The sequence below is a fragment of the Heterodontus francisci genome, chromosome 17 (genome assembly GCF_036365525.1).
Source record: "Heterodontus francisci isolate sHetFra1 chromosome 17, sHetFra1.hap1, whole genome shotgun sequence".
In the NCBI taxonomy this organism is placed as follows: Eukaryota; Metazoa; Chordata; class Chondrichthyes; order Heterodontiformes; family Heterodontidae; genus Heterodontus; species Heterodontus francisci.
The window spans coordinates 66730795-66744264 of record NC_090387.1 but is presented as its reverse complement, the minus strand read 5'-3'; the positions used below and the strand labels follow the sequence as shown (position 1 = coordinate 66744264).

The following is a 13470-nucleotide window of genomic DNA, read 5'->3' as shown; positions in this document are numbered from 1 at the left end:
CATGAAAGCTTCAGCTCCCTAGCACCTGAGAGATTGCACCTTACCTTTGCCTAAGTCTAACCGAGTGCCTGGTGAGCCACTCTCTATTTGGCAAAGACTCAGACTTGCTGTTAACTCTCTTTATTCAGCATGAACTAAATATGCGGAATGTGCAGAACCTCACTATGTGTATCTAGTGGTCTCATGTAGCATTACTTGTAACTTACATTTGCCCAGCAAATTGTGTGAACTTTGATCTCAGTACAAACCTCAGCAAAAACTAAAATGGCTTCTAGATTTATCACTAGCACTTAATTTGTATTCTAACTCGATTTAGACGACACTTCTCTCACGTCGTTTTTTGAACTTCCTAAAGTGATGCTCAAGAAAATGTTTCTAAAAGGCCTTATTACTGATTTTCTTCTTTAATTGATGATGAGAACAAAAAACGTAAACACTTTTAATTCTAGAAACAAAAATGTGCTTTGCTGTGAAGGGCTTCCTGTTCGGGGATGGTCAGAGGCTGGGGAATGTAAAGCTGGTAGGCACCTGACCAGCTGCATTCAGCCCAAACCTCAGCATTAGCATGGAGCTTCTGCACTATTGTGAGACACTGCTGACAGGACTGCTTACAAAACTGCCTCTATAGATGTAAAATTCAATATGCAAAGTAACTTTTAAAATTCCCAAGGGGGATTTCTTTTATTAAATAATTGTTGAGTGACTTTTCCAATTTCTCTTTAAGTGAGACTTCAATTTTAAAGAAGCAAACTTGTGGTCATTATATAGCTTTATTCTGGAGCACTCCATAACTCTGGAAGCCTATGTTAACTCTTCCGCATCCTGAAGCAGAGTCTTATGAAGCTGGCTACAATCTGAAGGCCTCATTAACTGGTTGCTGCTAAGACTCACGTTTTATTTTGAGGTTGTACAAGACCGATGGGTCAGGAACTAGTTGTGCTTACACAGGTATCATGTAGGATAGGAATATATTTTAATGGCTGTGAAGGGCAGTCTCTGGATAATCAGAAAGCTTGAGTGTTACAGAATGTCAAAAGAGACAGTGTCCTGCAAGGTTGATGTGGGTAAAGTCAGGGTATGCTCTGAATTATCAGGTTCCTAGTTCAGAGCACAGCACTGCCCATAATTCAGCACTGAATTGGTAATCTCACTCCCAAGAAGTTGTGTGGGAATTGCAAGTGCTACTGATTCAGTATGGGGCACTTTTCTGAGTTTAGGGATAAGAACTGTTTTAGGGTCAGAATAAGGGAAGCTTGACTCTAGGGAGGGAGTTTTGTGCTCTTCCCCCACAGTGGGTTTGGAGGTGGGGAGAGCATTTAATCGGGCGGGATGGAGGCTGGGGGGGGGGGACCTGCAACCTTCCCACCTCCACCCCAATTAAGTCTGTGGCAGGAAGACCTGTGAATGGCCTTCCTGCCTTCTACCAATTGAGGCCCACGTTAATTAATGCCCAAATAAGGGCCTCATCCTGCCTTTGCTGGTATTAGCCCAGTGAAGGGCGGGCTTGTCACCACATGGAGTAGCATGCCAAACAAGTCTGTGTGGGTTGCTTACCGGTACTGAGGAAGGACGGGGTGGGGGGGGCGGGGGAGGGAACGTCCCTCGTTAAAAGGCACAGTGCCTGATTGAGGGACCCAGCATCAGGAAGGGGGGGAGCCCACTGAGAGCAAAGCTCTGCCTTTGTTGCCTAACCCCCTACAGTCCCCTCCTCCGTGAACCCCACTCAGCTAAACTCACCTGTGGCCTGGGTCCCTCACCTCTGGTCCAGAACCAGCCAGAGCACCACCTCCGTGGTGGCGCTGCTCAGTGAAAGAGCTGTCGGCCTCTGATCGGCTGGCAGCTCTCAGCAAGTGGGACTTTTGTTGCTGGGGTCCTTAATCCTGGGGAAGGCCTGCTGCTGTCCACTTAAGTGCCTAATTGGCACGTAATGCGGCGGGCCTTCCCCAGAGGAGCTAACGCGGGGCTCTCACCGACGCTTCTGCTGGTGGCCAAGACCCCCATTGCTCACATAAACCCTCGCACCACCCACCACCACTCCCCCCCTTCCAAGTCTATGTTATTCATAACCTGGGAGTACTTGATGCTGACACTAAGTGAATAAGAACATTTTTTCCAGCGTTGATATCCCTTTCTGAATGGACAAAAGATTCATCATTTGTTTAAATTAGAGAGTAGTATGACATCAGACATGCAGAAAACAACAGAAGATACAAGTTTTCTTATTTTGTTTGGGGTGGAGTGAATGAAAATTAACTTTAAAGAAGAGATTTTCCAACTTTCCATGTCTGGTAGGGGACCTCATCCAGGAGGAGTGCGTAGCAAAAAATTTGACATACCCTGCACTTAATTTTGTCCATTCATTGCAAATATAGCAGATAAATCTGATCTCTAATCAGTCTTTTTTACCATTTCTTTTTACAGGTGCTTTATAAAGTATTTAATTCTTTTGCGGGAATTGGTTCAGAGAATATACATGCTTTGGATTACGTCAAGGGTGTAGGTAAGAAAATTCACTAAATCCCTAGCACCATATGAATGAAACAGTCAATGTTTGAAGTGATGGTTCATGCTTGCAATCACTTATCCTGCCAAGTTTCAATTCCATCTGTGGGAAGGCGCAGAACACAAGGCAGATGCCTCCCTATTAGAGAGGGTTGGGCAGCAGAAAGATTAAAGGGAGGATCATTGTCAGGCCGTTCTTGTATACTTCATAACAGCCCAGTTCCCAGACCTGGGGGCATGTTGGCTGTCTGCCACAGAAGGCATCTGATCTGGGAATGAGATCTGTGACAGAACCACAGACCGAGCGAAAGGTGCATGCCCTCCAAAAAAGGGAAAATTAGAAAAGAGCAATTCATACCATTTGATGTGTATTAGAGTGGAATCTGGAGGTAATGATCATTATTCGTATTGGCCAGTCACCTCTAACATTCAAAATATGATTTCCAAAACCAAAACCCATCTGATATGATGTTATCATGATGATTTATAGTGGTAAGTGCAGTTTGCTTGTAATGATCACTTTCCCAACTGTTGATAAACAATTGCCTGAGTTTTACACTTTGCTAATGTGCCTCTGAATGAATCCAGAGGGTGACACAATGACCTGAGCATCAAAATGAAACTTTTTTGTGCACTTCAGCCTGCAGATTCTGGATGTCATCCAAAAAAAAGACACAACAATGTTCAGCATTATTCATATTATGCCTGGAAAAAATGTTTTGTCATGTTAGCATGAAATTAACTGTCGCCCCCAAAAAAACCTTGGCTCTGGAGAGAAGCAATTTTCAGTTTGAAGGCTACTGGATGTAGAAGATTAAAAGGACAACATAAGTTGCAAAATTTCTATTTGTTTTTCTAGGTTCAATCTTTGTGGTGAGTTTGGGTGGAACTGCTGTCGGAATTGTATTTGCCTTTGTGCTGGCCCTCATCAGCCGTTTTACCAAGCGGGTCCGCATCATTGAGCCACTCTTCGTATTCCTGATTGTTTACCTGGCCCATCTCACCGCTGAAATGGTCTCACTCTCCTCTATCTTGGCGTAAGTTAATTTCTCCCCCATTTATTCATGTTTATTCATGCCAGGATCATGCCATCCAATGCTGACTCAGGCCAGTGTTTGCAGAGTCAATGAGAGGGCACCTTATTAGCATTAAGGATAGGAGGCCAGGGAACTCCTGACACAGGATGGGACAGGGGAGAAAAAAGCAATGAACTGTCCATGGGCCTGCCATAGAAAATGGCTGGAGTTAAAAGACAGGGTGGAATTCAGGCACTAACTGGTTCTGCCTCATTTTCCAATCCACTGACTGGAGATCTGCCCCAGTTGCACTTTGGCCTGGACTGCAGCCCCTACAATTTCCAGTAACAGTTCTTCTCCCACTTACGAGAATTGGGTTTCAAATGCCTGCTTTAAAGAGTCCATTTTTCATGGGCCTGTTTGCTGTGGCCATAAAGGGAAAGGAACGAACTTAGAGAAAACTGAGAAACAAATTTGGGAAATAGAGGACTGAGAAAAGTAAATTAAAAAGTATGAAAGGGAAGAAGAGAGAAGTGAAAAAATAAGGGCAAGAAGAGAAGAGTAACTGAGAGGGAAAGGAGGTATAAACAGAAATAGAAGTGAACAAAACTGCAATGTAGGACTGAGAGAAAGGATGAGGAGAGGGGGGAGAGAACAAGAAACAGACAAGTGGAGGAATGTGATAGAAAGAAACAGAAGTGAAGAGGTGCAATAGAATGACAAAAGTGAAAGAGCCATGAGTGAAGGAGAATGAGAGATAAATAAAAGCGGAGGAGAGGACAGAGACTGTTGTTCAGACCATAGATGTCAGGCTATGAATATCTGTCAGGTTGTTTTGGGCATATGGCTGAGTTGGAGAAGCTCAAGAACAATTGAAATAAGCAGCATTGGTCTAGATAGGCACACGCCCATCTCTGATAGATGAACTGACAAATTACTTTATTTCAGGCAGACTGGGGGGAAGCAGAGAGACAAAGCCAGTTGACAAAGAAATGTGCACATTCAGCAGATAAGAATAGTACTTGGCGGGTACTAGAGACCCTGAGACTGTGTCTTTTGTTTCCAGCACTTGATTCAGTTGGATAGTATCTTTGCTTCTGAGTCAGAGGGTTATGACTTCCAGCTCCATTGCAGACTGGTACTTAGGTACAATACTGAATGAGTGTTACACTGTCAGAGGGGCTGTCTTTCACATGAGACCTTAAATTCAGGTTCCACCGGTCTATTAAGGTGGATGTAAAATTTCCTCTGGCCTTACTAAGAAGACCAGGAGAGTTACTCAGTGTTCTGACCACCATTGATCCCTATTGATGACCAGGGGAAATAGTGGTTGTTGTAGCTCAGCAGTCCAACTTAGCAATGCCACCAGCAATCACTATTAAACAAAATACATGTTGAAAATGCACAATTTTTTTTTCTTTAATGAAGTCTTCATAAACCACTGTCAGCTGCAATCTGTGTGGTATGCACTACCTGCATTCACTTTTGAATTTACTTGCAGTTCTTTTATACTCAGCTGAGTGAGCAATGTGAGGTCACTTTGGACCTAAGGAAGATAAATTGGAGTATTTTCTAAATGATGAGAAACTGGAAACAGTAGAAGAGCAAAACGATTTGGGAATCCAAATACACAAATCATTTAAAACTGGTAGACAGGTACAGAAGGCTAATGAAAAGTTGACCTTTATCTCGAGGGGGATGGATTACAAAGGATGGAAACTATGCTTCAGCAGTATACGGACTTACAGTTTTGGGCACTGTGCCTCGGGAAAGATATCTTGGTCTTGGAGGAGGGGTGGTGATGGTTCACCAGAATGATAATGGGGCTTAGGGAGTTAAATTATGAGGACAGGTTGCATAAACTTGGCTTGTATTCCATGGATTATAGAAGATTGAGGGATGGTCAGATCGAGGTGTTTAATATGTAGGATAGAGAGAAACTATTTCATCTGGTGGGGGACTCAAGAGCAAGGAGACATAATCTTAAGACAAAAGTTTGGCCATTTGGAAGGGAAATCAGGATGCACTTTTTCTTACATAGGGTTGTAGAAATCTAGAATTAGCTGCCCCAAAAGGCAGCAGATGCTGGCATAATTGGAGCTTTCAAGACTAAGATCAATAGATTTTCGTTGAGTATCAAGGATTTTGGAGCTATGGTGGAGAAATGGAGTTGAGATACAGATCAGCCATGATCTATTTGATTTACAGATGGATGAATGTTCTACAGCTGTTCCTATGTAACAGGATAATTAAGCTGACTGTTTTGCATTGAGAAAGTAATTGGGGGGCATAGGGTTGTTAAGAAGACGTATGGTGTGTTGGCTTTCATTAACAGGGGGATTGAGTTTAAGAGCCGCGAGGTTATGCTGCAGCTCTATAAGGCCTTGGTTCGACCACACTTGGAATATTGTGTTCAGTTCTGGTTGCCTCATTATAGGAAGGATGTGGAAGCTTTAGAGAGGGTGCAGAGGAGATTTACCAGGATGCTGCCTGGACTGGAGGGCATGTCCTACGAAGGGCTTTTCTCATTGGAGCGAAGAAGGATGAGAGGTGACTTGATAGAGGGGTTCAAGATGATGAGAGGCATAAATAGAGTGGATAGTCAGAGACATTTTCCCAGGGTGGAAAGGGCTATCACCAGGGGGCATAATTTTAAGGTGATTGGAGGAAGGTTTCGGGGAGATGTCAGAGGTAGGTTCTTTACACAGAGAGTGGTGGGTGCATGGAATGCGCTGCCAGCGGTGGTAGTAGAAGCAGATACATTAGGGGCATTTAAGCGACTCTTGGATAGGTACATGGATGATAGTAGAATGAAGGGTAGGTAGGTAGTTTGATCTTAGAGTAGGTTAAAGGTTCGGCACAACATCGTGGGCCGAAGGGCCTGTACTGTGCTGTACTGTTCTATGTTCTATGTTCTATACTTAAATAAATGGTGTTGAGCTAGCTTGTGAGAAGGCTGAAAATGATCTGGGAGTGCTAGTGGACTCAGCACTAACCATGTTTAGTCACTATGTGGTGCAGTGGTTAGCACCGTAGCCTCACAGCTCCAGCGACCTGGGTTCGGTTCTGGGTACTTGCCTGTGTGGAGTTTGCAAGTTCTCCCCGTGACTGTGTGGGTTTCTGCTGGGTGCTCTGGTTTCCTCCCACAGCCAAAGACTTGCAGGTTGATAGGTAAATTGGCCATTGTAAATTGCTCCTAGTGTAGGTAGGTGGCAGGAGATTTGTGGGGGTATGGTAGGGGATATGGGATTAATGTAGGATTAGTATAAATGGGTGGTTGATGGTTGGCACTGACTCGGTGGGCTGAAGGGCCTGTTTTGGTGCTGTATCTCTCTATGACAATGGAGCAGAAATCAACCAAGTAAGCAAATGATGAACTATATTGCCAGATCAGTGGAATTTAACATGTGACAGCACCATGCTGAACCTATATAGTGTTTTGTTCAGGCTGTACCTTGAGTTCTGGTGACCAAGGTGAAAGGGAAACATCTAATCTTTGAAGTGTTGTAGATGAGGGCCAAGAGAGAAATCCCTTATGTCGGAGGACATAGTTATGAGGAAAAGTTAGAAATCTATGGACTTTTCATCCTTGAATGGAGGCGAATGAGATGGGAATTTATCGAGTACATCAAATACTAAATGGAATAGAAAAGTTAACCACGAGTACTATTTCAAATGAAACTACTTCGGTGGGACAAGGGATCTGATTGTATACTGTAGCAGGATGAATGTCTGGAAGTGCTTTTTCACACGTAATGGAATGGTCTTCAAGGTAGGATATTGCAGCTAAAACTCAAGATCAATCAAGAGGCAGTTAGCTGCTGTAATGAAAGGATTCTATGGAAGGATGAGCTTGATGAAACAAATGGCCTCCTTCAGCTGTAGTTTTCTGTGTGATCTTTGTATTTGGAAGTTAGTTTTAAAAAATCCTGCTTGGATCTGAATTGGATCTTTGGAACTGAATTGAATTTCAAATAACTGAGACTCAAAATTCCTCCAGAGGAAAAAATATGGCAGATCAAAATATAACTTCAGATTGTCTAAGGACTATGTCTAAGCAAAATTTTTTCTCCACATCCAGCGTCACATTCTGCGGTCTGTGTTGCAAAAAGTATGTGGAAGCTAACATTTCACAGAAGTCCCGCACAACTGTCAAATATACAATGAAGACTTTAGCCAGCAGTTCAGAAACAATCATCTTCATGCTGTTGGGAATTTCTGCTGTTGACACCTCGAAGTGGACCTGGGACACAGGTTTAGTGCTCTTCACACTTCTCTTCACATTTGCCTTCAGGGCAATAGGCAAGTACTCTTGTTTTCTCTCTTCCCTCCACCCCTGCTCCATTCAATCTTAGACAGTCTTAGACTGTAAACCAGTACTGAGTAGATGTGTGAGAGTGCCCTGGGTTCACTTGTTCTATTATTTTACCTACATTCTCCAGATGGACTACTTGAGATCAGAAGCACACAAGGCTGAGTAAAGTTATATCCTGCAAGTAAGCAGTCAGGCTGATTTTTTTAGCCAGACAAAGGGATATAGTAGCATAAGCTCAGGGAAATCAGAAGTCTTTCCACATGTGATCCTTTATTTGTGGTTGAGTAAAGAAAGAGGACCTTTCATGTATTTAGTGCCTTATCAACTCCTTGGGCCATCCCAAAATGTTTTACAACCAACGGATTATTATTGAAGTGTAGTCCCTAATCCTATTTAGGTAAAAGCATCAGTCAGACTTCACTCACCAAGCTCTCACAAACAGTAAATGGTCAACTCATTTGTTTTTGGTGCTGCTGCTGGAAAGACCAAAAGGTGCAGGACACAGGGAGAACGCTGTTTCAAATAGTACCATTGGGTTTTTTTACATTCATCCGAGCAGGCACACAATGCCTTGATTTAACATCTCATCCAGAGAAATGTCTTACATTGGAATTCCCTCTCACCTTTGTAAGAGCTGAGGCCTCTATCTGTCCCAACAAAATGATTGTTGTGGGGGGGTGGGGGGGGGGGTGGGGGGGTGGCTGCGGTGGCAGGAGGGGTGACAATGGGAATACCTGCATTGTGATTCCCCTCAAATTCAGCCTTGCAGAGGTTGGAGGCACCTTTAGAGGCCAGGCTGCCTTTTCCTTAGCAGTAGTGAGGACCTACCGTGGAGATCAAGACTAGGAAAGTGGTCTGAGTTCCCAAAGATTAACATTTTAGCAGTGAATATAATGTGGCCTCATTGCAAAAGGGGTGATTAGGTGGGTAGGTGATGAGTCGGAATGTTTCCAGAGGGATCCCAACATTCCTGTGCTCCATCAGCATGGGTAGCAAGGCCACATTTTCCTCCTATTGACACAGGTGCCCACCTGCAATATTTAAACAGGGTGATTTCCTAACAGATGTGTCATTATGATGAGTATTGGAGCTTGCCTTAGAGTTTCTGGCAATTTGCAGTTTTATTGTTACTTTTTAATTAAGGTAAATAAAGATTGAATTTCTACTGTGATGGTTTGCTTTTACACATAATGTAGATTTACTTATTATTATTCTTAACTTTCAGCCAGTGAACTACTTGCTGGTTATAAGTTATTATCATTGATTTTGGAATTAGTAGGTTTGCATTATGTGATTTGTCCAATTGTAGCTTTTAATCCATTTCACTGTTAATTTATTTGTTTGTTAAAAATTATTTGCTGTAAAATCTGGTGTGTCTGTCACAATTGCATCTTGTTTGTATCTTACAAGTGTCATATCGTCAATGGTGCAACCATTTAGTGTTTTTTTAAAGTAAAATGACAGCAAAGGATAGGGGAACAATTTTTACACGGACATGATTTAGATGTCACGTTTAGGAAATGTTCTAAGAACAAGCGCTGACAAGTTAACAATGTATCTCTTATAAATTTACTCATCTGAGCTTGACACTTTCTTTGGCTCAACATTATTGATCAGTCCCATAAGTGAACCTTGCATTCCCTCATGAACTGAAGCGCACCCTTACCACCCATTTTCTAGTTAAATAATAACACAACCCAAGATTGTAAAATGCCAGTCATTTTGTGTACTGGATGCTGTAATCTTGTTTGCATTGCCATGTGTATTCTCCTATTTTTTCAGAAGGAGGGCTAAAAGCACTGTAGTCTGCTCAGTTCAACCATGAACCAATTGTTAGTTTTAATTGAAATATAGGAATGAACATAATGCAATTTTTTAATGAAAGTCATCTCTTTCCTACTACTACTCATTAATATCAAGATACTAAGTGAGTAGCCTTGCCCTTTATAGGTTAAATGCCCAGCTGGTAGTCCCTGTAATAACTGGTGTCAACTTTAGGAAGTGGAACATCTCTGTCTCACTTTGACTGTTTTGGACTGGCTTCTATGTAGAGAGATGGAGAGACAAAGGCTGACCTTTGACTCTCCCATAGTCCTCTGTTGAGAATTGACTTGGGTTAGTAATTAGTTGTGAGGTGGGAAACCAAGAGTAGGGATAAAGGAAATGAACCCTGAACGGTGGGATGTGATTGGATGGGATCTGAACTGGGACCTCAGCCTTTCAGCATATATATCAATGACTTGGATGAAGGAATAGAAAGCTGTACATCCAAGTTTGCAGATGAAACTAAGTTAGGAGGCACAGTGAGTAGTATAGTTGAGAGTAGGAAGTTAAAAAGGATCTAGACAGATTAAGTGAACAGGCAAAACTATAACAGACAGACTTCAATGTGGGGAAGTATGAGGTCATCCACTTCTAATCCAAGATAGTTCAATCAGAATATTTTCTAAATGGTGAGAGATTAGGAACTGTGAAGGAGCAAAGGGATATGGGTGTCCATGTGCACAAATTACTGAAAGCTTGTGCACAAGTGCAAGAAGTATTGGCCCTTATCTAAAGAGGACTGGAATACAAAGGGGAGGAAGTTATGCTTCAGTGGTACAGAGGCTGGCTCAGCTTTACAATCTCCTCAATGGCCTCCATTGTCTCTATACTGATATGATATGTGAGAATACACAATGTTCTGCTTTGTTCAGATCCTAACTAATAGTCCAGTCATTATTGTGGATGGCTTGTGTCTTTCAAAAGTTAACCTTTTGTGAGCTGAGCCTGACTTTCTATCAGTAATAGAGTAACAAGTAAACCACAATCTGTTCCAGGCCAAATAGGTAAAATCTCAAAATGATACAGCATTTCTGCATTCCATACTGCAGTATAAACCTTCTCAATGCTAATCTAGTAACTCCACTGTTGTAGAAGTCTTCTTTGTCCTTGAAACTAAGAATCTTGTAGCTTTCATTGTATCGTTTATATTCTCAGTTAAAGAAGATAATGCTTATTGTGACCCATCTTTCACTCCCAGGGGTAATCCTGCAGAGCTGGGTATTAAATCATTTCCGGCTTGTCCCACTGGACAGAATTGACCAGGTAGTTATGACTTACGGTGGCTTGCGTGGTGCAGTAGCATTCGCACTGGTGATACTTCTCAATGATCAGACTGTCAAGGCGAAGGACTACTTTGTTGCAACGACGATCACAGTTATATTTTTTACAGTGGTAATTCAGGTAAATGTTGTGTCTGCTTATGTGTTTCATGTCCCTCAATGACACTGGCAGTAGTCCTTCAATTTGCCTACAACATTTTGATGTTTGCATTGAGATGCATTATTTGAGTAGGATCTGCACTTTTCTTTTGCCCTCGAAAGAACCCTCACTCATTTCACCCATTTTTTGCATTACCAATGTGTTCTAAACCAAAATCCACTTAAGGTACAACAAGAAAAGCAGAAATTACTGTTGAAAAATGTTAATAGTTTTCTCATTTTGACTGTTTTGCTGGAAATGTAACAGACAACATCCCACTTGCAGTTTTTTGTAGCCAATACATTTATAGTGCTGCCCTGCAGCTTCCGGCTGGAAATGTCTCTTTTTATCCCTGATTTGGTTGTTATTTATTTGTTTTGTACCTACATAGTGTTACATAGCATTTACAGCATAGAAAAGGCCATTCAGCCCAGCAGGTCCATGCTGGTGTTTATGCCATATTTGAGCCTCCTCCCAGCCTTCTTCATCTAATGCCAAGAACATAATCTCTCTACTGCTTTCTCCCTCATGTGTTTATCTAGCTTCCCCTTAAATTAATCTGTGCTAGTCACCTCAACTACTCTTTGTGATGATGCGTTCCACATTCTAAACCCTCTCTGGATACAGAGGTTTCTGTTGAATTTCCTATTGGATTTATTGGTGACTACCTTATATTTATTGCCCTTAGTTAAGGTCCCCTCGCAAACCAAAGCATCTTCTCTATGTCTGTATCAAACCTTTCATAATCTTAAAGACCTTTATCAAGTCACCTCTCAGTCTTTTCTAGAGAAAAGAGACCCTGTGTGTTCAGTCTTTCCTTATAAGTACAACCTCTCAGTTCTGGTATCATTCTAGTAAATCATTTTTGCACCTTCTCAATGTTGAGTCCAGAAGGCTGTAAAGTGCCCGATGAGGTGCTGTTTCTTGAGCTTGTGTTGAGCTTCATTGGAACACTGTAGCAGGTCAAGGAAAGAAGGGTCGGAGTGTGAGCAAGGTAATTAATTAAAATGGCAGGGAACAGGAAGCTCAGGGTCATGCTTGTGGACTGAATGGAGGTGTTTTGCAAAGCAGATACCCAGTCTGCGTTTGGTCTCCCCAATGTAGAGGAGACCATGTTGTGAGCTGTGAATATAGCATACTAAATTGAAAGAAGTACCAGTTAATCACTGTTTCACTTGGAAGGAGTGTTTGGGACCTTGGACAATGAGAAGGGAGGAGGTGAAAGAGCAAGTGTTGCATCTCCTGCGCTTGCATGGAAAAATGCCAAAGGAAAGGGAGGAGGTGTTGGAGGTGACTGAGGAGTGGACAGTACCTTCAGAATGCTGGAAGGGAAGGGGATGATGTGTTTAGTGGTGGCATCACGCTGGAGGTGATGGAAATGGCAGAGGATGATCCATTGAATACGGAGGCTGGTGAGGTGGAAGGTGAAGACAAGGGGAACCCTATCGTGGGTCTGGGAGGGAGGGGAAAGGGTGAGAGCAGAATTGCATGAAATAGAACGAACATGGTCGAAGGCCCTGTCAACTATGGTGGTGGTGGGGGGAATGCTTGGTTGAGGCAAAAGGAAGACATATCGGAAGCACTAATATGGAAGTTTACATCATCTGAACAGGTGCAACAGAGATGAAGAAACTGGAAGAATGGAATAGAGTCCTTACAGGAAGCTGGGTGTGAGGAAGTGTGGTCAAGGTAGCTGTGGGAGTCAGTGGGCTTATAGTGAATATTGGTTGATAGCCTATCCCCAGAAATGGAGACAGAAGTCAAAGAAGGGGAGAGAAGAGTCAGAGATGGACCCTGTGAAGGTGAGAGAAGGGTGGAAATTGGAAATAAAGTCAATGAAATTGCCCAGTTCATGGCGAGAGCAGGAAATGCCACCAATATAGTCATCAATGTACAGAAGAAGAGGTGAGGGAGGGATCCTGAGTAGGACCGGAACAAGGAATGTTTCACATATTCCACAAAAAGGCAGGTATAGTTAGGACCCGTGTGAGTACCCATAGCAACACCTTTTATTGTTGAAAGAGCAACTGTTCAATGCGAGAACAAGTTCAGCTAGTCGGAGGAAGGTGGTGGTGGAGAAGGACTGGGTTGGCCCTCATTCCTGGAAGTAGCAGAGAGCCGTCAGGCCATCCTGGTCGGGAGTAGAATTGTAGAGGGATTGGACATCCCTGGTGAATAGGCAATGGTGAGGGACAGGAAAGTGGAAATTGTTGAAGTGATGAAGGGAATTGGAAAAGTCATGGAAGTAGGTGAGAAGAGACTGGACAAGGAGAGAAAAAATAGCGTCAAGATAGAAAGAAATTAGTTCTGCTGAGCATTTCCAGCATTTTCTCTTTTTATCTCAGATATCTAGCATCCTCAGTACTTTGCTTTTGTTATACATTTAAGGTGATC

At 42.6% G+C, this 13470-nt stretch overlaps 1 protein-coding gene across 4 annotated transcripts in view; it reads left to right on the top strand.

Moving 5' to 3' along the window:
* slc9a5 (solute carrier family 9 member A5) overlaps positions 1 to 13470 on the top strand; it is a 309427-nt gene that overhangs the window by 178564 nt on the left and 117393 nt on the right. For all 4 annotated transcript variants that reach the window (XM_068049563.1, XM_068049564.1, XM_068049562.1 and 1 more), the window contains exons 4-7: positions 2422 to 2500; positions 3362 to 3539; positions 7600 to 7820; positions 10856 to 11058. In XM_068049563.1, coding sequence (XP_067905664.1) covers positions 2422 to 2500; positions 3362 to 3539; positions 7600 to 7820; positions 10856 to 11058 — 681 coding nt within the window. The remainder of the gene's footprint in view (positions 1 to 2421; positions 2501 to 3361; positions 3540 to 7599; positions 7821 to 10855; positions 11059 to 13470) is intronic.